The sequence below is a fragment of the Anarrhichthys ocellatus genome, unplaced genomic scaffold (assembly GCF_004355925.1).
Source record: "Anarrhichthys ocellatus isolate YVR2014 unplaced genomic scaffold, GSC_Weel_1.0 scaffold1, whole genome shotgun sequence".
NCBI lineage: Eukaryota > Metazoa > Chordata > Actinopteri > Perciformes > Anarhichadidae > Anarrhichthys > Anarrhichthys ocellatus.
Window position 1 is genome coordinate 5,921,470 of NW_022280031.1, and position 26,401 is coordinate 5,947,870.

The 26,401-nt window shown below is 42.9% G+C and overlaps 1 protein-coding gene across 7 annotated transcripts; it reads right to left on the reverse strand.

Moving 5' to 3' along the window:
* Positions 1 to 39: 39 nt before the first annotated feature.
* Positions 40 to 25,033, reverse strand: wnk2 (WNK lysine deficient protein kinase 2). 7 transcript variants are annotated; one of them, XM_031843506.1, is made up of 28 exons: positions 23,466 to 25,033; positions 19,001 to 19,173; positions 18,311 to 18,531; positions 17,094 to 17,251; positions 16,239 to 16,327; positions 15,787 to 16,006; positions 14,686 to 14,953; positions 14,071 to 14,366; positions 12,532 to 12,654; positions 12,109 to 12,141; positions 11,164 to 11,586; positions 10,344 to 10,979; positions 9,950 to 9,999; positions 9,678 to 9,840; positions 9,468 to 9,584; positions 9,213 to 9,383; positions 9,092 to 9,134; positions 8,826 to 8,987; positions 7,773 to 8,641; positions 6,892 to 6,949; positions 6,702 to 6,766; positions 5,995 to 6,584; positions 5,653 to 5,885; positions 5,340 to 5,570; positions 5,081 to 5,155; positions 4,220 to 4,264; positions 3,798 to 4,111; positions 40 to 2,386 (listed from the first exon to the last, which is right to left on the reverse strand). In XM_031843506.1, the coding sequence occupies exons 1-28, from the start codon at positions 24,132 to 24,134 to the stop codon at positions 2,090 to 2,092; spliced, it is 6,792 nt and encodes a 2,263-aa protein (XP_031699366.1). In that variant the 5' UTR covers positions 24,135 to 25,033; the 3' UTR covers positions 40 to 2,089. The 7 variants fall into 7 exon arrangements, with proteins under 7 accessions (XP_031699366.1, XP_031699357.1, XP_031699349.1 ...); XM_031843497.1 differs by having other exon boundaries at positions 3,798 to 4,120; XM_031843489.1 differs by having other exon boundaries at positions 5,057 to 5,155.
* Between the last annotated feature and the right edge of the window lie 1,368 nt (positions 25,034 to 26,401).

The window sequence follows — 26,401 nt, forward strand, 5'->3', positions numbered from 1 at the left end:
GGACAAAGTGAATGAAAGAAGTATGTGACTGATATTGTATGGTGTCAAGCAAAAATGAATTTATTATTTCTATCTTCAAGTATGTACAGCTTTTGTGAAATGTACCGATCTGACGAGGTCAGGAATTGACAGGGAAAACAGGTGATACAGCAGGCAAAAGGAACCATACACCTTGCTTTCATTGCAAGCATTAAAGAGATCAAATACAGGATTTACTGTGTAAAGCACAACGAAAATAGCTGCATCGGAGATGTTCTCAGGAAAAAGAAAAACAATCTATATTTCATCATGGAAGAAATTTTGCATTTAAAACAAAATATTGTGACGCTGTGCTAACATGGAAGGTTTTTGAAGCGGCACTCCACCAATTGTATACATAAAGTCCAGTTTACTTATTATTACTTCCACTGTTGTATAATGTGGTTCTGAAAATTAGAAAAATAATGATGAGGTCAAAGATGATATTGAGCTGCATTATGTGAAATTTAGGTTACAGCATTTCTGGAGCTTGACCCATACTGGGTCTGGATCATTACACCCAACATACTTCTTTACTGCATGGATTTTTTTTGCCACTACTTTGTTTTACCAGGATGCATCATCATATTGGTGCATTCAACAAACTATTTTTAAGAGGGAAATCTGCTAAGTAAAGTTCTACAAGAGAAGTAAGTGTTGAAAGTGTAGTTTTTGAGGCAGCACTATTGAAATAACTGATAGCGTGATAGCGTAATATTTGTTGGAGATCTTTGAATTAAGTCAGCCATAGTACATACAATTAACTGTATGAGCCAGATGATCTTGTGAGGCCAGCATTGAATAAACATGATTTAGAAAACCTATGCATTATACAAATAACATGTCAAACAGGCTTCTCAATAATTCTCATTCTTCATGTGCCTCTAATGTCACCATATCATCAACATTTATCAAACTGCCAGTTATCTCGTAAAAACCACAAAGGCAACCATATGTTAAGCTACAGACTGCATTAGTAGAGGTCTGGTATGATCATGATTCTGACTCATATGTCGGGTCCTTCAGCCCTCCTGGTCGTATAGTCTTAATGTCAATTTATCTTAACAACATTCTTCCTGTAACTCACCACTCCAACCTGTGCACACACACAGAATATCAATGTATTCATGCAGGCGGTGGTGCAGGTAGCAGAGAACAGGAAAATGACTCCAGTGAACAAGATTTTGTTTTACAATCTGTGATATTTCATTAACTGCAACATAACCAGATTATAGGGTTTAGTTGTGTTTGGTTGCTAAAGTAAATATGTGTCAATCAACATTCATTATTCAAATCACATAATTTACCTTTGGAGGTGAAAGCATATATATATATATATATAGAATATCTAGAGTCTGCTGGGAATCTAAATGCTTTTCTTCATAAAACTGAAACTGCAATTCAAGGCACTCTCACAGGTGTTTTTTCACCTGAAGACAAAATTCAAGTTCATTCAAATCTCTTCAGGATATTTTAAGCGCTTGTGCTGGAAGCATTTCATCGATGACGAATGAAACCTATCCTTGGACTGAGGGAGCAGAGTAAAGCGACTGGTCCTAGTGACCAGGATGTCAAGTGTTCACAGTGACGGCATGATGGTGGCTAATAAGGTGTCGCGTTAGGACACCTATCTGCAGCACCGACCAATGGATTATCTAATGTTACCTGTACAAACACTGGAGCTATGTACAGACAAACAGGAATTAATATATATACACACGGCAATGTACCATGAATGAACACTACATTATGAACATTCAATGAGTGGAATGGTACATTTCTAAGCAATAACAAAAATCTGCTCTTCTAAGCCTGATTGGGCTAATTATACGTATTTTAATGTACTAATACATTTACACTGCACTCAAGGATTATGTACCGTAATATGGACATGAGGTATGTTTATGCAAATTAAACAAATAGCATAAAACGCATAAAAAACGAATAGAGTATGTACATATGATTAGATACATGCTGGTTAAATCTATACAGTATATTCACACACAATGGACTGGACCTATGATGACATTTCTTTTTGGTAACGGAGTTGGAAGACACAATGCTACTCAGGTTAGAGAGTCCTGGCTTTGGGGTTGGGTGGCTGATATGATAGAATGGGGCTGGGGGCGTCCTGGGCCGAGGGCAAGGCAGGAAAGGCAAAGACTCCTGAAGGAAGTTGAAAGAGCAACCCAGGCCACTGGCTATTAGAGAGAGGCAAGGACAAGGCCCTGAATGGAGCAGGAGGGTGTGGCTGATAGCTGGGATGGGGCCCTGTGGAGGGGCTGGTCATCATTGTTGACCCTGGGGGGCCATCAGGCCATGACAGGGGAAGACTGCAGGCCTCTGAACCTGGAGCTGTCCATGATACCTAACAGGGTATTGAACACAACAATAATGACTAACTGCATTTACACAATACCACACAAACAATGAAACCAATCGATACGATAAAAATGAAATAAGAAATAAAATAAATAATATAATTTCGTAAAAGATAAAATAATAACTAAAATGTAAAAATGGGTTTTAAGAAGTGATTTAAAAGAGGTTACTGATTGTGAGATCCTTATCTCCTCAGGCAGAGTTTCAAAGCCGAGAGGCCCTGATGGCAAATGCACAGTCAGCTTTACTTTTCAGCCTTGACTTTGGAACAGCCAGAAGGGCGCCACCTGAGGTTCTAACGTTGCGAACCTGCTCATAGGGGGGGGGGGGGTGTCAACATTTGTTCTATGTATTTTGGGGCCAGACCCATACATGCTTTAAAAGTAATCAGTAAAATCTTAAAATCAATTCTAAAACGAACAGGGAGCCAATGAAGAGAAGCCAGGATCGGGTTGATGTGATGTCCTCTGTTTAAAAGCAGTGAGAAGCCGAGCTGCTGCGTTCTAGTTGGAGTCGAGAGAGTGACTCCAGAGAGGAGGGAGTTACAGTAGTTAAGTCTTGAAAAGATAAATGCATGAATGACTTTTTCCAGGTCAGGGTGAGAGAGGATTGGTTTGATTTTGGAGATGGTTGTAATTTGAAGGAAACAGTACTGGATGACTTTTGTGATTTGTGGTTTGAAGCTTAAATCTGAATAAAATAGTACCCCTACATTTCTGGCAGTGGACTTTATGTTAACAGACAAGGGGCCAAGGGCACTTTCAATGGGACTGATAGGGTTGATATCATTAAGACAGTCTAAAATAGCAGCTATGCTTCTTGGGTCATCAGGTCTCAAGGGAAGGTACATCTGTGTGTAAAACATTGTGACCTCAGCTAACTAACTAATTAAATAATTAAATAAATAGATAGCACGCATAAACGGCACACTACTTGCAATGAAATGTGCTGTACAGTTTTAGCAGTTTGGCACAAATGACTGTTGTGCACAAAGCCTTTTTCTCAGTGGGAAGCTAAAACTCTTTTATCTTTGTGTTAGGAAGTCAAATACAATCAGCAATTATGACAGAATAATTACCGTACTGCAAATGACTGTATATTTCTGCTGACATCTGACACAGTATGCATTTTGAGTATTTTAGTAATTTGTGAAGTCTCAATTTATTGTATTTAGAGAAAAAAAAAAAAACTAGGGAAATCAAAATGTTTTGTCAATGCCTATTGTTCTCCACTTCAGGCCTCATTATCTAAATACTGTGTTTACATGCACAACTTCCACTGTACCTCTTTAATGAACTAAATTCTAATAAAGGGTGTTTAAGATTTTAATCATTTTGTTTCTTGTAACCGCAGGGCTGATGGAACACAAAGTGGTACATCACTCGCATGAAACTCACATCTGAAGCACTAGCCAGGTGTCCACGTGCTCGAGGCACAACCTGATTCCAAAGCTGCTGCCCACTGATGCTCAGAGAGTTAGTGCGCGGCCTGCGGGTGACGATAAGAACCTCCTGGGCCCAGTCCTCCATCAGCCGCTGCAAGTCTTCAGGCAGGTTGTTTTCACTGGCGCTCATGGATGAGCCAGTGTATGTGCCGGTCTTGTTGTTGCTGTTATTGGCCTGAGCTTGGGCCAGTCCCATCACTGGCTGATGAGAAGGAGGCGTGGCACCTGCAGGCGGCTGCTGTGATTGATTGAAAGCCCCTGGCCCGGCTGCAGACCCTCGGGAGACACACATACCATGAGATCCTGTTTGTTGAGCTGATTAGACTGATATAAACTAACATGAGGCTTTTAGTGAGACACTGTAGTTCTACATACTGTTGCCACGTTCTTTACCAAGACAAAGACGCTTCAGTGTTGACCCTATAAGACAAAAAAGATTTGAAACAAATGTTTATTGCCATTAATATTGTCAAATAACAGGATGTAGTGCAAAACAAAGCTGCTGAATACTGCTGCAAAACATAGGACCAACTAAAACCAAACAAAGCAATCAGCCCCCTAAAACAAAACTGTCCATTTATTGGCAAAATCATGCAAGTGGTCGAGGTGAGAGCCATATCAAAGTGCAGTGTTGCAGTGATAGAGAGAGAGAGGTTCAAAAGAGGTGAGAGATTAGAAATGTTATAGCATGTCGGGGTGCATGTGGCATGCAGACGTCCATTGCCTAGTAACGCATGGTGGATAAGTAACAAAAACATGTATGGTATAAGGTGGATAAATGGTACAAGCATCATAAGAGACACTTGAAATGTGAGACAGGCCAAGTGCCCATAACCTTGATTATCCAAACCTCACGCTTCTGAAACAAGGTAATTGTCCAATAAACGGAAATGAATGAGTCTTAGTATAAATGATTCTTGTTTAAAAAACAAACAAACATTTAATCAATCCAAATCTTTACTTTACTTTTACCAAAAGTTCACACTTCAGGGGTTTGAATAAGCAATATACTTCTGTGCCAGCAAAAATACAAGACAAAGGCAAGACAAAGGCAGGTGATAAGGACGGGAATAAACTTAAGAAAACCCAGCGGTGTCGCAGAATATGTGGCAAAGACAGAAGAAAGATATCAGTGAGCTAAAAGTCGAGAAATAGATAATAACAATGGAAAACAAAAGAATAAAGCTATGCGGGAAGAGAAGAGATACAAACAGATAGACAAAGACACAGGCCCACTGAGAAATCTAGCTCGTGGCTTGCTACTGGATTTATAGGTCACTCTCTCAGATGTTTGAGGGTAATTAGACCAGCCTGTAGAGGAGTATAATCAAAGAGGGCAGAAGAAACCAAGGTAAGAAGAGCACACAATGAAATACGCAACCTTATCAAATAAAACATTTGTTATTAATTCTCTGATGAATCTACATGTTGACAGTCTAGTATTAGTGGAAAGACTGATGGCTAAGATGCTCTGATGTGTGTTGCTGGTGGTTACCTTGTCCAGGTGGAGCTTGTGTGCCGGTGCCGTCTCCATGTAGTCCAGCGTAAATATTATCGGAAGACAAAGATCCCTTGAGGGAACAGGGCTGCTGAGTCTGAACGGGCTCTGAGGTTGAGCTGGGAAGGTGGCTGGTGCATGAACGTGCCCTGCCGTGAGTGGGGATAGACCCTTTGGCTGGAGAGCCGTTTAAACTCACTGTGGGCTCACCTGTACCCGTAGCAGCACCTAAACACACACACACAAGCGTTAGAATGGTATACTCATTGCTCCTGCTGTAAATATTCAACCTATAGTAAAAGTTACTCACTGGATTTGCTGGAGTCACTAGATTTGGTTGTGACATTTCTAAATTGCTGAACCAGAGGGCTGAGAAGTTTGCCAGGCTTCAGTCTGTGCTTGCTGGACCTCTTCCTTCGACCGGCTTGTGGTGCAACGTGTGAGAGACCCAGGCCAGTAGGAGGGGCTTTGCCAAGCCGGCGATACAGCAGCTCCACTTCCCCCCGCTGATGGGCCTGCAGCTCAGAGATCTCCCTCAGATGTCTGAGGGGATGGAGGCAGGAATATACTGGTCACATTCAAGACGAATGACAAAATATTTTCATGAGAAGACACTTAATAAGGCCAAAAGCAAACCCCTGGCTACACATACTTCTCCCTGAGTCTCTGTAGGTCCCTCTTCATGTCCGAGTCCTCCATCTCTGAGTCATTATCGCTGCTGGCATAGGCCGAGCCGGGCACGCCTCCATGCCTACTTGGTGAGTCAGAGCTCTGCACACTGCTGCTGCGCCCTGAGCGACGGAGGAAGGCCACTGCCCTCTTCATGAGGTCACTTCCTCTGCGCTCAGAGCGAGTATGTTGAGACGGGGTGGCAGGAGCCAGCTTTGCAGGGCTGCTGTCAGCCCCGGAGTCTGAGGAGAGGAAACGAGCATGGACCGTGACATCCACAGCGACAGAGTTCGAGGTCAGGGCGCGAGGCAGGGAGTCCTGCTTGGCCATGGACGGAGGTGTGTCCAGGTAGAAATCAGGCGGGGCAGAGTAGCGGCTGCACCGTGTCCTCTGTGTAATGTCATCTTCAGTGCTGACCACAGAGAAACGACCAATCGTGGTGGATGCACTCATGGCCTCAGCCTGGATGTGTTCCTCACTGTATCCTACAGGGTGTGCCGGTGAGGCAGCAGTGCTCCAGCTTCTCAGCTTCACATCTCGTCTGTTAGCCACTTCAGGAGGAACAGAGATTATCTGCCAAAAGCAAAGAAAAATCGGGGTATTCACAGGCCATCCTGGAATGCTTCTGTGGCGTCAAATCTAAAAGAAAATTCTACCTTTCCCTTAAATGTGAGGGAGGAAAATCTCTACCTTAAATCGGCCTCTTGTTCCAGAGCAGGAAGCAGAGTGAGGAACGTGTCTTCTTGACATGGAAGCTGCAAAAACGTCCAAAACAATGAACAGAGTGGCTCTGCAGTAATCAACAAACACTAAAACAAACAGTTGGATAGAAGTTAATGATACCAGTCTTGTTACATCTATTAGTGTGTGCTGTACATACCACACACAGCTGAGTCACTCAGTGTGCTCAAACTGTCCATTCTCTCTGGAATTTGAGGCTAATAGAGGTGACATGATGAGAGGTTAACAAAACAGAGCCATTAGAAAACTACAATACAAACCATCTATCACTGTTCTGTTATATGAGTGTTAATATAGAGTATTTAGATGATGTCGAACTAAATATTTCTCATAAAATCTTTCTGCAGCTTGTGTAAAATAGGCAGTACAATTTTTCTTGAAATCCTTTATGCACCTAAAATGTATTTCCATGTATACATATGGCTCACAGTATATTTAATCATATTTGAAATGCACATCAATATATCACACAATATCTTTTAAACCAGCATTAACTGGCAGACTACATTTGAAAATAAAGGGTGAAAACTTTTATAATTATATATAATAACTTGTTAAATATAGTATTGGAGTAGTCCTTCTCCACATGCAAATATTTCATTTTAATATACTACATTATAGTTTTCGATGCCTAAATATGCTAAAATATTTTCATTCTACAAATCCAAATTGATTGATAGGTCTGCTAACACATAGACTTAAACAATGACAAAAAATGAAAATAAAGCTTTCCTTTCTTTCAATAAAATAAACTGAAATGAACATAATTCACAATATCTAACTTAAATACAGACAAAACAATCCAGTTACAAGGTCCAATAGTTGTTGTTCTGTAGCTCTCGGTCATATTACACAATCTCCCCCAGCAGAAAATAAATACTCATTTGACATCGTGGTGAAATTATTTTGTCAACTGCTGTTTTTAAAATGAAGAGTTAAATCTGAATATTTAAGCCTGCAACTCCCACCGTATTTAAATATTGTTATATAGTTTAATAAATGACTAGTAATTGTACTTACCAGCTGTTCTCCCACCCTGTAGCGTCCCTCCCCCATCGGCCCTGGCGTGCTGTTTCCTGACCCTCCTGTGGCGCTCTCTGGACCAGGAGGGGACTGGATGTACTCGGTGCCGGAGCCCGGTGTCTCTGCAGTGCTGCCTGATGGATACATGGGAGCATATTCCTGGTAGAGCAAGTTCCTTAGTTTCTCATCCAAAGTTTTTATGGTGCTGTCCACAAAGCCCCCGCGGCCCAGACGTCCTTCGCCGTCTGACTCACCGGGCCCTGCGCCGTGCTGGGAGGGCGCTGGGCTCTGGGGTACTGAGGACACTTTGGTCCCCCCCACGCTGGAAAAAGGCTGGTGCAGCACCACGGGCTGCTGTGGGCGCTCGCTGCGAGCTACAGAGGCATAAGAGACAGACAGCGGCTCTTTGGCTGAACCTGGCTCCTGGAGTGGAAGAGGAGTGAGAGGAGACCCCCCATGTAAACCGCTCACATCCAGAGACAGGGGCATGACCAGGGGGCAGCAGGGCACCTCGTCAGCCATAGAAACAGGACACGTCAAGTCGGGCATCTGCTGAGCCGCATGGATCGGGGAGATGGAGCCCAAAGGGGATCCTCGTGATTCATCCACAGGTAACGACGTATGTGGGGACGACGGGGGCAAAGTTTGAGCTCTGGGTGGCTGGGCCTGATGAACACTGGGCTGCACCGAGCCGCTCGCAGGCTCCACCGATGTCCCTGACTGAAGGGTCGGGGGAGCAGACACAGGGGGGGACAGGGTAGCTAAGAGGAGAGGGTCTGTGTTGGACATTATCGGAGGGCTACAGAATCCATACACATCATAGTTGAAGCCACCACTGCCACCAGACATTGTGGAGGACGACCCTTCTGCAGGAGGAAAAAAATGAAGATGAGAGAAAATCGTACAAAATGATGAAATATACCAACTTTTATTCAAACATTGCACACAGAAGCTGTAGGATCTATTTCATTCAGCTCCCATAGTGTGGCGCTATTGCTCCGTGAAGCTGTCAAATCGTGTGGTGAAATTGCTCTGAAGAAACAACGTCACCTCTGGATGCAGACGGCCTTATAGTGCCACTGTCAGCAGGCTGGGTGGTGGCTGAACTCCCAAGAGACTGTGTAGCTGTGCCGTCAGTCGGGGTCTCCTGGCTGGATGTGGCCGTCTCCTCAACGGGGCAGATAATGAACCATCTCTTTCCTGTATGAAGAACTGCAATCCAAGAGTTCAAACAATCACCACACATTTTCTTACAACTGAATGTGAAAAATGAGGCATGCCTATGAGTACATTTTTGAAAGAGACAATCATTTTACCATTCTGCTGATAGACAGGCTGAGGCGCTCCAGGCTGCTGACTCTGCAGAGCAAGAGACAGGTGTGAGCTAAGTCAATATGCTGTATAGTAACATATATATACAGTACATACCCCTCTTACCTCTCCCAACAGCCCCTCAGTAATCTGGCCTTGCTCAGGACTACAACTCAAGGCGGAGGCCCTTTCACCCTCCATGTCTTCATTCAGCATGTCTTCAGCTTTGTCCACAAGGTCCTTTAGCTGGTCAATGAAGATCTCCTTCTCTAACAGTAGGATGAACCCATTCTCTACCTGTGGGCATACAGTTTCAAAGATGTTAAACAATGTCAAAAATAAAACAACTAAATGACGAAAAGTGTAAAAGTTTCAACGAACCATGTAAGTGGCAATTTCCTCTGGAGCATCTCCATCCAGATCAAATTTAAATGTCACCATTTTGTGGTTGTGAGTCTCCAGCTGGCATTCGACCATTTTATCACCAGTGTTGCAAACCTGTGTGTGCAGGGGTAACGCTTAACAATCAGACACATCTACATTTCAAGAAATAAAAATAACTTTTTGTCAAAACCTTACATCATGACTCACATTGAGCATGCTCAGTTTGGGCTTGCTGGTCCTTTCTTGACGGGAGCGTGTGCGAGCAGACTTGCGGTGATGTTTCCTGGGTTTTCCGTCCCCCTTCCCTCCACTAGCCAAGCTGTCATAGCCGTCACTTGTTTCCTTACCAGAGGCCACGTCAGAGTTGAGACTATAAAAGGAAACGTTAACGTCATCACCCTGGTGTACACGTTTTCATCACAGAAAGTGATAACAGAATTTGTAAAGAGCTGAAGGACAGTGAAGAAGTTGACACCCACCTGTCATAAGCATAACTCGGTAAAGATCCGGATTTGTCTTGAAGCACATCCTGAAGACAGAAAAATGGGCAGGAACAAAACAGTTAGGAAAACTTACAAAGGTTTTATTTTAGAATGGATCATTGCAAGAATGTATAACGCTAGTATTAATGTTAATGTGTGCTATTAGCTTTTGTCCTTAAAGGGATATTTTAGTCTCAAATGGAGAAGCTGGTTTTAAGATGGGATTGAGGCATTAAACTGATATGAATGTAACTTGAGAGGCAGCCTGTGGTTTGAGCACACTTTCTGAGCAACAACTAGACATCAGCCAGCAAGTGTCATCTTTTAGTATGCATCTGTGTATAGATCAAAATTACACTTGAAAATGTACAAACATTGGCTTTATCCCTACCTCTACACAGGGCTCTTGTTGAAGGGTGCAAGAGGAAGATGTAGAATCGAAGAAGTTTTGCTGAGTTGCGGCCTGAATGGCGCACTCATACACTGCTGTCTGGATGCCAGCAGGCTGCAGAAATGCGGCCTGGACCGAAGCTGCGACAGGAGCTGTGTCTGGCAGTGTGACAGGAATTGGGGCAGAGCCTAAACTTAAGACGGAGAGTTTGGGTTTCCCAAGTGCATAAGATGTATCTGAGCTTGTAGATGATCCTTTTGGTGATTCAAAAATGAGACCCGATGCAGAGACCGGTGCTTGAACTGGAGCAGAGGCTAAGGTTTGAACTGCTGTTGGAACTTGTATTGGGACTGAAGTCGGGGCATTAACAGCGGTCAAAGCTGGAGTCTGAGGCATGAGTGGTTGGTTTTGTGCTGGGACCAGAGCTGGAGTTTGTCCTGGGGCTTGAGTTTCAGCTTGAGCTGTAGCTAAGATTGAGGCTGGAGCTGGAACTGTAGGAGCTACAGTTAAGTCTCGGTCTGCTGCAGGGATTACTCCGCTTCCCCAGAGAGGAGTCTGAACAGCAGGCAAGGCAGCGTGGACCGAAGCCAAAAGGTGAAATTCTCCCAAATGACCCTGTGGTGTAATCATCTGTACCTGCAAAAAATAGCACATTTAGGGAATTGTTCATCAATTAATGTTAACTGGTAAATGTTCACCTCTAAATCACCAAACGCATGCCCTGCATTCATCATACCCACAATTAAGACACATTGCCACCTTAGTATGACAGATTTTTCATGACCCAACCATTACAGTGACAACTGAGCCAAATATTCACCTGGACAGGCGGCTGAGCCAATTCCTGCTCAGGGTAGGGGGTGGGGTATGGGGTGGGTTGTACCTGAGAGAGATGTAAGGGATGGGTGGTATGGAAGCTACCAATGTTTGTCTGAGATGTGAGAGGGCCGCCCTGCTGCTGGGGCACTGCAGGGGACATGGCCATGGCAAGAGGTGGAATAGATAGTGCCACATTGGGCAGGTATTGAGGTGTGGACAGAGGGGTCTGAGGGCTGCCGAGAGTAGGTATAAATGGCCGGGTAGTGTGAGGGGTCAGAGGGAAGGAGGGATAGTGGGGTGATGGTGAGTAGTGGGAGCTAGACATAAGAGGGCGACTGCTGCTGTAGGCACATGGCAGAGGAGCTGGGGGGAAGGAAGTGGGCCTGAGGCCCCCTATTTGAACGACAGGATATGGTGAGGGAAACTGGGAAAGAAGGGAAAATGATATAAAATGAACAAAGACAACCAGTCGATAGAAATAACATTCACACAGGCCCTTTATGTATGAATCCTGTAACCTATACTAACATTTGTAGGATATTTCTCCCAAATTTCACGAACTTAGTTTGATCTTGTGTTTCTAACGCTACCACCACGCACCTGTGTGCTGATCTGAAGGGGCAGGAGTGGGGAAGGAGTACTGGACACTGACTGTGGAAAACTGGTAGATACGTATATCAGGAGGATTCAGGTGAGATATAGGCTGGTCAGCAGATAACAGCTAAGGAAGGAAATCAAACATTTGTTTTCCACTTTGACTGGTGAGTAAGAATTTTGTGATGAAAATACAAACTAACTCTGACAAGATGTTCTGTTCTGGTCTCTCCACTTTATTAAAATGAGCTGCAGGGCAGGTAGAGTTAATGCGAATGAATTATTCTGTGTGGTTTGCAGTGTATGTACTGTAGCCATGCTGCAGTTGAGTTATCAGAAATGATGGCTGTACCTGGGGCAGCACAGCAGCTGGTTGGAGATGGCACTACAGGGAGGAAAGACAAATGGGAAGGAAACACAAACTACATGAAAAGCTATACACACACACACACACACACACACATATATATATATAGTATGTGATGAAGTATTTAAAAGGGGACATCAGATGCACTTTGTACCCACCTCACACACAGATACCCTACAAATAGTGCGCGTTCAGATAGCTGGTACCACTAAATTGCAATTGCACATTAATCTTATTTGCATGTAATAGTTTTTAACAGTTGACACTGAATGCCAAAGAAGTATTAAGAACTATTAATAATCAACCCTGAGTGGGTTTCATAGGGTAACTTCCAAACTTTTGCCTCCTAATCCTGTTTTTTGTGTCTCACTGTTGCCAGGGCCTCTTGCAGATAGATGCATGCAGTACCTGCTCCTGGCTGGGTTGAGCAGTATGTTGTGGCTGTAGAGCGGGGTCTGCAGCGGGGAAGCTCTGTGCTGTCTGTCTACTCTGGTGCACAATAGGAGCTGGTGTAGCTGGAGCAGAAACTGTCTGTCAGAAACACATAAGAGAGATCACATTTACTCAACCTGGTTTTTAGGTATAGTATGACACGGTCATGTTTGTTTATTTACAAATTAAGCTCAAGGTTAAAATGTTCAGTGTATCAAAGCAGGGGTAGTCATACACAAGGAAGTAGAGAGGGATGTTTTTTAGCAGTTGGAAAGGTTCAATAAGGCATGCTAAAATGTAAAAGCGATGTTATAGCTTTACTCATCAGCCATACTGCCAAACACTGTGCTAGCGCGTAATTACGTACGCTGCCACACTAAAACAGAGACCTAATTTTGGATTAGGCAGGAGCAGAGACTGGCTGTTGGGCTGGCTTTGCTACTGTCATGGAAAGGCGGGAGGATTGAAGTAGCTGGCAGAATCATTAAAGGGAACAGCAAACTGCTGCTACGGCAGGACTTAGCCTACATGCAGCCTCCTTCTCTAACCTACCAGTGGATCTGGTCTGCCTTCACTGTCATGTACTGATAACAGCTGATCCCTCTCCAGATTCAGGCTAGAGAAGAGTGGGACATCCAGACTCAGCCTCTTGTCTATATGCTCAACCACTGAGGAGGTAGTGCCCCTGACCTCCCCATGGCTGAATATTGGATCATTAGCAGACAGGGTGGGGGAACTGGTCCTGCGATTGACGATGTGATGGAGACAGTGGTCGAGAAGAGTGAGATCTCCACATTCATACAAACTCCGTGGGAGCAAAACTTGTGAGTGTTGGGATAGATGTGAAGAATAAGTCACCAGGGTTGGTTCACTGTTTGATGATGGGGGACAGGGTGAGCCTAGCTTAGAGACTGAAGTAAAATGGGAAGATGTGGAGACGGAATGTATATGTGTGTGTCCCGGAGATGCGCCTTCCTTTGTCTTATCCCTCAAAAGGAGGAACATGCAAGCCTTGCAGTGGCGGTGGGGCTGTGGGCTGCGTGGCACAATCAGACGGAGCTCTGAGGGAGGTTGTAAATTCAGGAGAGGTGAATTGAAATGACTTGCTGAGTGATGATGAGAGTGTTGATGTGGCGGCAATGGGGAAGATAATAATGATGGATTCTGGGCTGAGTTAGAGGATAGGAAGTCTGTGCCATGCCCTGAGTTCTCTGTGCTTTTTGTTGAAGCCAGATCCTGTGACGGACACAGACGGGGGCTTTTATTCATCATCTTAGTGAGAGAGTGTTTCTTACACCGTAACATCTCAGCCAGGGAGGCGTTTCCACGCCTAAAACACACTGTGCTCTCAGTGATGAACAGGTTGTCATGACATACAAAGGGATCACTGTAGTGACGCTGATCAGGTATCATTCCAAAAAAGAAAAGAAAAATGTTTTTATTTCAAAAAACAACTCAAAAACAAATGAAGGATTTAAGAAAGTTGCCATAGAAATAAGAAATGCTGTCACTCACTGTTTGAGACTGATAAGGCCCCTGCTGCAGTTGTGCTGCAGGTTGACGATAGGCCCCAGGATGCAGCTGCTGGTAGGCTCCATGGTGTAATTGAGTGGATGTCTGTGTGTAGTTTTCATGAGAGGCCTGTGCTGCGGGTTGCTGGTAGGTTCCCTGCTGCAGCTGAGGCTCTACCTGTGCAGGAGGACTGTAGATCTTCTGAGTTGTGGAAATGGGCTCTGGAAGCGACTGGTAGGGGCCATCTTGCTGTTTGTTGAGATCATCTAAATGCATGGTAGAGCTCACTCTGCTGTCAGCTGTAATAACAAACATTATAATTCACAACGATCCTCTGCAGGAAGGACAGACACTGAGGAAGGACAGTGGAAGGAAGGACAATGGAGAAGCATCTCATTCAAATTCAAATGCTGGGTGAAGATGCCTCATTGATGACTAATAGGTGTTACTCAATCGCTGCAGTCAACTTTTCTTGTTTACAATCACAAATACCAATTTAACAGTTTTAAGTCATCGTCAGTTTTATTTCCTGTTAATGGATGAGTGAGTTCTAACAGTAAAACTGAAGTTGTATGATATACGATACGTTCATGTGTTCTTCTATTTGCAGGTTCTCACATGTGACAGATGTGGCGGCTGGCACGGTGCAGATCAGGGTCTGCTGCTCCACCTCTTGGTCCACATAATCTTTCGTAGCTAATGCGGGTGCCTGTGGTACGACGGTACCGGGCACCTGCAGTAGGTTCGGCTGCGCCTTCTTCACAGCTGCTTCGCCATTTCCTGACGAGACGGTACGCTCCCTCCTCCATTTGATGAGAGCCACGCGGTCGCGGATGGACTTCCCAACTATCTTCACATCACAGTCCAGGAAAAACCCTGATTCCACCTACAGGACACATGTAAGATACTCACTGCAGCTCAGAACACACCAGGTCATTCAACACCGTATGTAATCAATCATCAAATCTTCATTCGACCCATGAACAACAAGAACTGCCTGTTCATGCCTTCTGAAGGATCAGCTGATCAGTTGCTCTAGTTTCAATCAATACTGTTCATTCCTCAAGCGTTTGGTTACAGACATGATCACCAACCAACCCCCAGTTACATTACAATTAAAAGGGCCCAAGATTGTGTTCCAAAGTAAAGACTGCTGCATAGACATATATACTGAAATGTGTGATAGAATGATACTGCACAGGTAATAATCCACAACAAGTTGTCCTGATATGTCAAAGGCACCTTGTTGCATTTCCTCCGCTACACCATAGTGTGTTATTGTGCTTATACCATAGCCACAGCCAGTTAAATCAATGGCAGTTGGGCCTGTTTCTCCAATGAGTTACCTGGTAATGTAGCAGAGAGCAGTATTGTTGCTCTGGTTACCTGCAGCTTAATATTCCTTACGTACTGAATTAGAGCTATTTTTGAAGTTGTCAATGGACAGACACAACACAGCCGCACAGAAATGAGTATTTTCCCAGGCTTTGGGACAAATGAAGCATGTGGAACACAAGCAGAGACCAAACCAGTCTATAAAAAGGGATCAATCCGTGGAACACCTGATTAGCCTGGTTTCAGACCTCTAATCGCTACCCACTAAGTAAAACATACTAGTAATAAAGTTAACAGCTAGTTGTGTAAAGAAACCCTACAACTATTGTCTGTGTATTAAATAAAATACAATTAATCTCTCAGTAACTTAAACAAACAGTTTACCATTTCTTGGGCAACAACCTCCGGGACTTCGTTTATCAAGTCAAAGGAAAACTCAATGGCACCAGTGTCCTTATACTTCCCCTTCAGCTTTTTAGGATCCTCAACCCACAGCTTCAGGGCAATGGAGGATTTCTTCCCATCATCGTCTTCATTGAGCTCCACCCTCACGCCTGTATCCTCTGCAAAGAAGGCATGATTCAGGAGGTCCTTGATGGAGTACCTGCAGGAAATACACAAACACCAGGTACTGCCCTTAGTTAAAGGTCACAATGATAGTAACCTTACCCACACAGAAACATCAACTGTGTCAGAGCCAAATATTGGCAAAGACGTCACACCGCAGAAACAGAAACAAAACAGAAACAACAGTGTTGAGGTGAGGATCACCCGCTTACTACATACTAAATGCATCACGAGACCCGAGACACTGTCAAAAGTCCGGCTCCAATTACCTTTCTTCCTTTCTGTGGCAGATACATTCCCCGATTATTTCTTTAATTTCTGGGTCACTGACTTTGCTGTAGCTGGCAGGTTTCACCCCCTGCAAAAGAAAGCAGCATTAACATGTATCAACCCACCAACTTACACACACAAAACATCAGAACCTAGCATGTGACTGCATATACCAAAGAAAGTACATAAAAAACAGTGTTTGCAGTGTTAAAACACATTCATTACAAAACACAGACGTCTCAACTCCGGGAATTAAGAAGCTACTGCTGTATAAGAGCACTTGTACGACGCTGGAACGACTAGTTGAGTAATTAATCAATCCACAAAGAACTGATTAAAATTACAATAATTCATTTATTGTAGGAGTTTATACAAAAAACAACATTAGATGGTTAAAGTGAGACTATGTAACCATTGAAATAAGAAATACCACATCCTGCTTAAAAATGAAAAGTTTAATTCGTAAAACGCATCGTTGCTCATTTTAATGCAGCTACAGCCTTACTTGCTCTGGTATGACAAGTAGCTTTGGTAGCTTATGTTAGCAAACCTTTCTACATTTGTTTACTGACTTTATGACTCTTAAATACGAGATTTAAGAGTTATATTTACTTTGGTTAAATGTGGGGAGCCTCTGTCATAAGTTTTAACATTTTATAGATTGCATAGTCAGTCTGTCTGTTAAAAAATAATTGTATATATGTATAAATATATAAAATAATTGGTTGCAACCTCTGTACATGTCTCCGAGCCACAGACGACATAATTGATTCATTTGTTAGGAACAACGGACCCTGACTCGATATACGTAGTTGTAATAGCAATGAGTTTAACAGCTTTAAATGTGAACTCACACTGGTGACTTTGCGGTAGATCTGAGCAGCATTTTGACACTCAGAGTAGGGATATTCTGAGGTGGCCATCTCCAGCATGCACATCCCAAAGGCGTAGACATCCACAGCCTCGTCATAGTGCTCCTCATACATCTCTGGGGCCATGAACTCTGGAGTGCCTAGAGAATTAAGGCAAGAGTTATCAGTGTGTCATCCTATTTCAGTAGGATCAATACCAGTGCCGAGGACTGAAAGCCAATACAGCTGCTTAATCGTGACTCCAAGAATTTAGTGATCACTCAAATGGCAGAGAACAGAGAACTGATCAAAAAGTAAAAAACACAGAGATGTTCTTTCCAACTTTAACACAATAATATGATCTTACTCTCTGATTTAAAAAAAAAAAGTGTTTAATAATTTTTTTAGCATTAATCTAGTGGAGAAAAACTGAGAAATCTTTGACCAAACTAAAGTGGGCCTAAAGCGGAACCTTTGCTGACTTTCAATTAGATTAAACAGTGTAAACATATAGGCTATTAGTAGGATTGTGTACCTGGATGGATCGATCTCGTCTTTGTTGCCTGTAACATTCAGTAAAATAAGACATAAGCTCGCTGTTCAATTAAAATGTGAGCTAATGTCATTGAAATGGCCTTTGGGAAAAACAGATTTTGAAACACATACATGTATCATAATTTAGAGTTTAAAGTTTAAAGCAGCTATAATAAATATTTCTGTGTTACCAATGGATCACCTACAGAAACCTACACCTACAGTGTTTGTGAAAGGGCTACCGCGTAGTGACAAACTCACAGAGAGATATTGATCAACCCCTTCAGCATCAGTGTTGTTTTCTGGCCGCAGCAAGAAGCTGTTTTTAGTGAAAGAGCCATAAAAGCCCGACTGTACAATACCAGCTCAGCGGCAAACAGCAGACAGACCGATAGCGACTAGTTGATGAGACTATCGAGACAGATATTTCCCTCGGGAGTTGGTGGAGACCAAAAACAGAGGTTAAAGTAGAGAGAGTATTGATCTTACATTCATCAGGTTACCACAATTTCAAATGAATGCTAATGTTACTCTGTAGCAACAAGTTTTTCATATCAACTTAAAAGCTGATAATATGTCTGTTACATTCACCGCTTGTTTCCGCTGCCCCAGAGTGCCCAAAAGTGTCTGCAGGTTTCAATAAATATTCAATAAAAGGACGTTTTGCCAAATAGCTCACGACTAACCAATGACACTTTTAGCAAAGGAGGCCCTCTTCAGTGTTGCCAGGCCCAGGTCTCCTATTTTGACAGAGCCTGTGGGACCAGTGATGAAGATGTTGTCACACTTGAGGTCTCTGTGGATGATTGGAGGAGTCCTTGTGTGGAGGAAGTGGAGGCCTTTGAGAATCTGCCTGCACCAGCTCCTAAGAACTTTAGGCTTCATCACCTTAAAACGCTTCAGATACCTGTTAGGAGGAGAAAGATGTTCCTGTTGTCACCAAGTAGCTACATTCCATTCAAAACACATTGAATTATGAATTGACATATCAAGGTCCCCACTAGTCACTGTGTTGATAAAATGTTAAATATAAAAGCTGTTACAAATTAGTATTGCTTCCATTAAACACAGTCAACATGAATCTCTGATGACTAATCTATTCTCAAATGAATCTCCTCATTTTGACTTCCTCAAACATTTTTTTTTCCACAAGGTCTACACTGTTCAGTCTCTACAGTCTAGTATTGGATTTACTGTCATGGTATCATTCAATTGGTATGAAACTTGATACACATGATGGAGACAGACTAATGGTCATTACTATCAGGCGTTTTAAAAAACTGACTAATACAAGCAGCAATAAAACACTAATATTTGCCGCTTAGTGAATATACCAAGATAATTATAGAAAATAGTGTTTTCATATTGACTCTCACGTTTTAAGTGTCCCTGAGGTCATCAGCTCTGTTACCAGAACGATGCACTTCTTCCCTTTAACCTGTGATTCCCAGAAGTCATAAAATCGCACGATGTTGGGATGCTGGAGAGCCTTTAACATCTCTGCCTCCTCTTTGAACCTCTGTCTCTCAGCTTTGGATAGTTTCCGGTCCTGGGGAAAACCAAAAAAGTAATAATTGGTTTTTTTTAATGATAAATAATATATCCACTCATTTTTTTTCAGTATTCTGGAGCCTTATCAGAGAGGAAGCAATTCGTCCAAATCTAACAAGTTTAAGGGGTGGTGGAAGAGGAAGGAACTGAATCATCATCATTGTCAGTGTCTTTCTTAAATCAAGTGGTAATGGAAGATACAATCCACTCTCAACCTTTACAAGTCTGTTAGAACTACCTCATGTTCAGAGTGAACACAACCTTGTCATTTCAATTCGGTAAACATGGGGGTCTGAACCATTTACTCTTTTTTCTTTATCACTAGTGTGTATATAACACACGGCACTAAACCCCCCCCCCCCCCCCAACTATGAATGGAATACTGACATTTCCAGAAAAAGTCAAATCCTTAATTAATCTGGTGTTGTGATACAGAGACCGACACATCTGTCCTGACAGATAAACAAAAGATTAAATTGCATTTTAAACAGTAAATGTCAAATGTGCTGCTGGTAAAAAATGGAACAAAAAGAAAATACTATTGAGACTTTATAACGGCAAGTTAGAGATTAAGTATTTTCCATCACAGAGCCCAAAACATCGAGAATAATGTGTACAATTCTTCAGAGTTTATCTTTGGGTATACAAGCCTGAGTGAATCATTGTATACTTGATCAATATTTTGGCCCCTGCCTTCCCTGAACTGTTGTATAAATAGTAAAACAGCTGACAGCGAACATCCTCTACATTTCTGTTTCTCTCCAGTCAGCATGGCAGATACAACCCAATGGCCTCAGCCACGACAAATACTGAATGACCTCTGGATTCTATCTCCCTCTGTCTCAATATACACATTTAATGGTAGGGATGAGGGTGCATTTTATGTTTTAAAATGTCTGGGATGCACAATAATATGGTATTGGTTATTGATTGATGATGGGGAATCAGATTTCATTCACAGCACACATTGACCTATGCAGTGCGCAGCCTCACGCAGGGGATGAACCTCCCCGCTTTAGCTCCCTTCACAATGGTCATTCTGATTTATAACAATATATTACGGTTAGTCTTATCTCTCTTTTCATGTGTTCTATGTATTTAACACACAGATTATTAATGATTCTCTATAGAGGGAAGATCTGAACAGGGTGTGGCACTTACAACACACAATCTGCTTTACAGAGACTTCATTTTGCACAATAAATACTGTGTAAGAGCATAAATGATTGACATTTGTATCAAATGGAGTGTGGAGTGGTGAAGACACAACACTGCAAAGAATGTAAATATAGAACTTCTGTTTTGCTGTGTATCAAATACTACAAGTCTTACTCACTGTCCTTAGCTGAACTCTCCCTTTCCCTCTCTCTCTCTCTCTCTCTCTCTCTCTCTCTCTCTCTCTCTCTCTCTGTGTCTTGGTGCAGAGGGCTGCATCAGCAGGATTCACTCTCCAGACACATCTGTGTGGTAATACAACAGGGGTATGAATCCCTGTTTGGTATTCATTGTTAAGCCATCAATTCAAGACAATTAATGTGCAACAGTGGGGCACAGATCTCAAAGTTGTAAAGTGTTTTGGCATTTTCTACATCCCGTTGCATAGTTTGTTCATTTCCGGTTAACTATGTGCCCAGCAGATATTTGATCATCATTTGGTGGATGAATAAGTGGCAAGACTAGCGGCCTGGTTTACTTGACACCAGGCAACTGCTACTCTTCAAATCAGATTTATAAATCTTTCTATGAGGATCTATGTTTTCTGCTGTCTCACTCTCTGTCTCACCCTTAAGCGCACAGACAGTAAAGGCCCACTATTTAAGTTGCAGTGGCTTTTTGTGAGCGAAACACAGCAGCTCTGAAGGACAAGGCCTCATCTCTGGGGACAGAATGGTTGAATCATCCCTAGATCTCCCCTAACAACCTGCTCAGACATGCCCACATAGACTGTACATGGACACTTACTGTAGAGATCATCATGCATGATAAATACCTTTCCTGATACTTTCAAAAATAGAGTACTCTTCCTCTTGAAACTCCCATTAATACTGTAGAAGTGTTTAAAAATACCACTTTCTCTCTCTCTCTTCACAGATGACAAGAAATATGGAGAAAAAAAACTTTAAGGCACAATGAAGTTAATGTTCTACATATAAACAATAGTGAGTAAGTACTACTCAATCCTGTGTTATTAAATGCAAGTTACAAACGCAGAGAACCAAGTCTGAAATGCGGGATGTCACGAGGCGATTCATTGCCTTGTGCACAATCAATTGTGGGCTCGCTTCGTTAACTCCTGCAATGATGGATTGAAAAGTCACATCTGAATGAGCCTCATTACATGTACTGTATATTATAGTGCGTACATCAACAAAACCGAGAACTTCAGTGGCATCCCTTGCCTCACTGGAATCGAGTGTTAGTGTTGTCGTTGCCAGCAAGAGCTGTGAGATAAGCACAACGTAATGGTGATTTAACTCTATGTCTGAACCCGATTGAGTTGTGCTGTAATTTGTATTTCTTTTTCCCTCAGGCCTGACAGGGTGAACCTGGATTCTGCAAGAGTAGGAAGACAAGAAAAAGCATCTTCTCTGTTCGTTCTGAAGCTGCACTAAATCTAAAACATCCTGCTGCAGGGCTGCGTCTCAAAGTCACAAGCGTTGTTCTCATTATGATCATTTAAAGTAAACTGATATTTATTTGGTCCCTGCGAAATGTCTACTATAGAAGTAGCATCCAGCGCATTGACTAAAATAAAACTGCTATTGAAAGTTTGGGAAAATGTTTTTCGAAGGAAACTAAATATTACAATAAAAATGCCTTTCCAGGAAATCTGTCAAAACAACCAATTACCAAGGAAATTAAGAACTTTTCCTCACAGATCAGAAACTGTCAAAAGGACATGCACAATAGTTTTGTTTAAATGTAAGCCTGCACAAGTGTCCACAGTATATTCTGCTAAAAAAACAAACAGGTGACTGTGCCTGTTTTATAGAAGAATACTTTATAAAGGTAGTAATTATCACAGCAGTATGATACTTCATTGACTGTTCCGGGCAGTTATTTGCTCTGCTCTTTGCACATTTTGAGACCTGAAAGAACTGCTGTCTACAGGTCTGTAGGCTAATCTGTATATCACATGGATAGCATTTAAACTGATCATTACATTACCTCATACACAGATTAGTGATACAGTAAGCTGTCGCTGCTATGAGACCATGTATTTATATTTGCCCCATGTTAAAATTCTGACTAATTGAAGTGTCCACAGTTCAGCTGCTGACACTGTGCATCCGGGGCTGAATACTGTTGAGGTAAAAGAACAGAATTATCTTTGATTCAATTCAATTATAATTCAACAAAGTATGCAGCTGAAAAGGAAAATAAAGAAATCTTATTAATGTCTTTGGGAGACATGAAAATAAATGCTGGAAACATTTGTGCTGAGAATTATGAGAGGGAGAGCTAGTGCAATGTGAGCCTGACAAAAAGTCAAAAGCTACAAAAAGCTACTCTTCCTCCTCACTCTGCCCTGAAACAATACTCTGAACGATACTTTTCCTCAGTTCCATAGTGAGAACAAAGACTTCAATAATGGCTCAGTAACAAAAACATTATTGAAAACAGAATGGGGTAACCCATATCTCACCTGGGTGCTGTACAGCATAACACTATACACACAATATGAGATTATAAAAACAATAGAACAGCACTGCTCTGTTGCTAAAAATCATTACATCAATAAGGAAGTATGTAACACAAATGCCTGTACTGACTGACTGGCACATCAATTTGACCCTGATCCTGCACTGGTACAGTCATTCAGTAACTGGTAACTAGAGGGGAAGAACACAGGCAGGAAATACACACAATAACACCCTGAATAATCTGACAATTATCCATATTCACTATTAGATGTTGAGGCACCTGTAAGCAGGTGACGCCATTTAAGCAGTGTAAAGTGCTTCATTCACAACCTGAGAGCCCCGGCCTGAGAATGTATTAGATATTATCTGGTACACCTATAGGTGGTTAGGATGAGTTATGTACATGTGTGACTGTTTCCGCTTCAAATAAAGGATGTTACCGTGTAATTACAATAGCCCTGTTTTCTGGGGAAACACATCCAGAAAGTAGTCCTATCCGGGGTGTTCCCTGGACCAACATGTTGTTGACCTGTGCACAAGGACTGACTTTTTCTGTGTTTTTTTAAACCAACTACACACAGTCCTATAATCCCATAAGCCTATCATTGGCTGAGTGATGCTGGACTTGAATGATCAATGAACCCACCTGAAGTTCACACCATGCCACTTCGACCCAGGTGTCGGTGTCAAGACCCTTATAGACGGTCTTGAAAGACCCCCTCCCCAGCTCAATGTCAAACTTGAGGAAGCGACCCCCAGGTGACGTGGACACAGCCTTCATCCCGGGCTCCTCTTCGTTCTCGTCACTTCCTGCTTTACCTGTGACATCCGAGGGCGCAACCTCTACCTTTGGCTCGGCCTTCCTACTGTCCCTCTTCTTCTCTGTGGCGCTCACGCTCTCTGTGGCGCTGTCCTTCAGCCCCACCTGGCTCTCCGGGCTTGAAGTCTCCTGGAGGCCCAGGCAGGTTCCATGCAGAACCCTTGTACGACTCCGATCAACGATTGTCCGCAGGTCAATGAGGGGCACCGGGCTGCTGTTGACACACTCCGGCGTGTCCACTGGCTGCTGGCTGGTGTCTTCGGAGTCTGACACCCACAAACTCCGCCGAATGAACCTTTGTCGGACCAGCGCCCGGTAGTCTGTGGAGGGGTATGCGCTGGGGTCACTTGCGCCTCGCAGGGCTTCGATTTGGATGCTGACATTGTGGTCCGTCCCATTCTGATAAATATGCCCACGCGCATTTGCATTAATGTCCGAGTCTAAATTGGGTGCTGAGGAATATGTGGATCCCAGTGGCGGATCCGCCGAATCCATCCCTGGTAGATTGTTAAGCACTTACCGGCGACATTGTGCTGGGAGGATGATGAGCATGCTCCTCTCCTGGTGGTGGGAGAGTTTGCTGCCTATACCTGCAACACTCGCACGCAGTGACGCAGTTCGCCAGCTCAGGATGTATGGCCGCTTTATTCCTTGAATTTGTTTAGGACACAGAACACCCCCACACACAAATGTCCGGCTCGGAAGATGCGCGCAGTGCTCCGTGCCACCTCACGCCCCGGTCCACCTTGCTGCAATACAGCACATATAGCCGTTCACGTTAAGCCTGATGTCATTGCCAGTTCACCCTATGAGCTTGCGAAATCGGTTCCCTCCACGTTGCATAAGGTCCCCCGCTCCAGCGCAAACTATAAAAGATGTGATGTTGTTCCGCAGACAAATTGCTGGCCTACAGTGGACAGGCCAGGATGTTGAGGATGTGCATTTTACTAATCCAAAAACACGGGACGATCACGTGCGCAGCTGTCATCCCCTGTACAGACCCATCCTCCCGGGCTCTGTTTTGTGCAAATAAATAGCAGGTGTTCCGGGTGAAAATCGAAATAAGTCCAGAGAAGTGGCACCTCAGCTTCTCTGCATTGTTCATTTAACTATCCTCGCGTACTGTTTTTCCGCTGGTTGTCCTGGAGAGTGCAGGATGGAGACTCTTCATCAGATAATGCTCACTGCGGCACAGTTTCCCTCAGGTTGAATCAGGCAGCTCTCAGCGCATCTGCCGTCCAGCTGATACCACTAGTATCTTCCTATATTTCATCTCTTTCAGTTTTTGGGAAAACTAGAATATTTCACGGCATAACCCACGCCCCTAGCAACAACACGTATCTAATAACTCGGCACGTTTATAGGCGGAGCCCTAAGCCTCCCGTGACCACACACGCTTGTGCCTCCATCTAAGCCAATTAGCCAATGATGAATGTTTACGCCCACCAACAACGAGGAACGCTGACGAGAATTGTGGGCTGCTGGATAACCCACACAGGACCCCATCTTAATCACAGCCTATACTCAACCACAATGAATGTGTGCAAGGAGGCTGATGATGAATAGGACTCCTTCAGTCGATTTATTAAGAATATGAAATGCTTTCGCCAGTAAATTCTCCAAAAAAAAACCCAGTGCATACAGTGTTTTCAATTTTTCCAGAGCTATATTACTGTATGAGAAAGGTATTTTTTGTATCATTTATACTTTTATATTTATACTTACACGTTGCACATCGTGTGCGCCTATTTGACATGATTCCATGTGAGTTAGCCTATGTGAAGTAAATAAATACGACTTTTAAAAGCCTGCATACGGTATTTTTTAAGCTTATTTGACTTTCAGCTTATATGTAACCTATCAATTGTAATAGATTATCAGTGGTATGGAATACTCTGGATTAAAACTGCACCAATATGGAGCAGGCAGCATTTGACAAGCAGTGAAATGCTCAACGATGGAGGATTTGCATTCACAACATTGCAATTGTAGATGATTCAACATCCCAATGAGTTTATTCTCAGTCACAATTTAGCTGCGCATATGTGGAAAAGGATGAATACTATTTGTTGCTTTGTCTTTGCTTGAAGAATAAACTCTGTTGCATCGAACTCTGATTCCAGTGCGTTCTTCAAAGATCATCAGGACACAATAGCTATTAAGTATAGAATAAGATTAGAGTTGGGGATCAGTAGTTACTTCATCAACTGGCCTGGTCTGAACTTCTTTTCCAAGACATTTTGGCCAGCCAGTTGCAGGAGGATTTGAAGAACTTCTGCCTGGACCAGAGCCTGGCTGGTTCAGTCTCCATCTCAGAACATCAGTGGCCACTAAATTCAAAGGTAAGCAGAGCCTTTATTTCTGCTAATTCTAATAAAACATCACTGCTGACTGGCCATCCTCAGTCTCATTACCTGATGAAACACATGGCTGCATGTGTTTTAGTGGGTATAGACTTTTCAGTTAAGACATTGACCATGCTGCTGTTTTATTGCTTTGTCACCTTCCCTTAAAATAGATGTGGGGGGGGGGGGGGGCCCTGATGGTTATGCTAACATCCAGTATTCTTACCATTCATCACATGGTACAGAAATAAAATGATCTCTGGTATAATTGCTTAATCTCTATAAATAACACCTGGTTTTCAAGTAAGAACTTTGAATTGCCATTGGTGTAGAGATGAATATCTTAACTATGCCAAATTCATGTTGTAATCTATTTATTTATTTTTTATTATGTTCCACTAAATCCAATTAGTGTTG

Coding starts and splice junctions, on each gene's coding strand:
- wnk2 (XM_031843480.1), bottom strand. CDS start 24,134: ATGGATTCGGCGGATCCGCCACTGGGATCCACATATTCCTCAGCACCC. Junction 11,587..12,108: donor CAGCTGCTGTGCTGCCCCAG/GTACAGCCATCA, acceptor CTTCTTTCCCAG/TTTCCCTCACCATATCCTGT. Junction 4,121..4,219: donor TGGTAAAGAACGTGGCAACA/GTATGTAGAACT, acceptor GTGTCTCCCGAG/GGTCTGCAGCCGGGCCAGGG.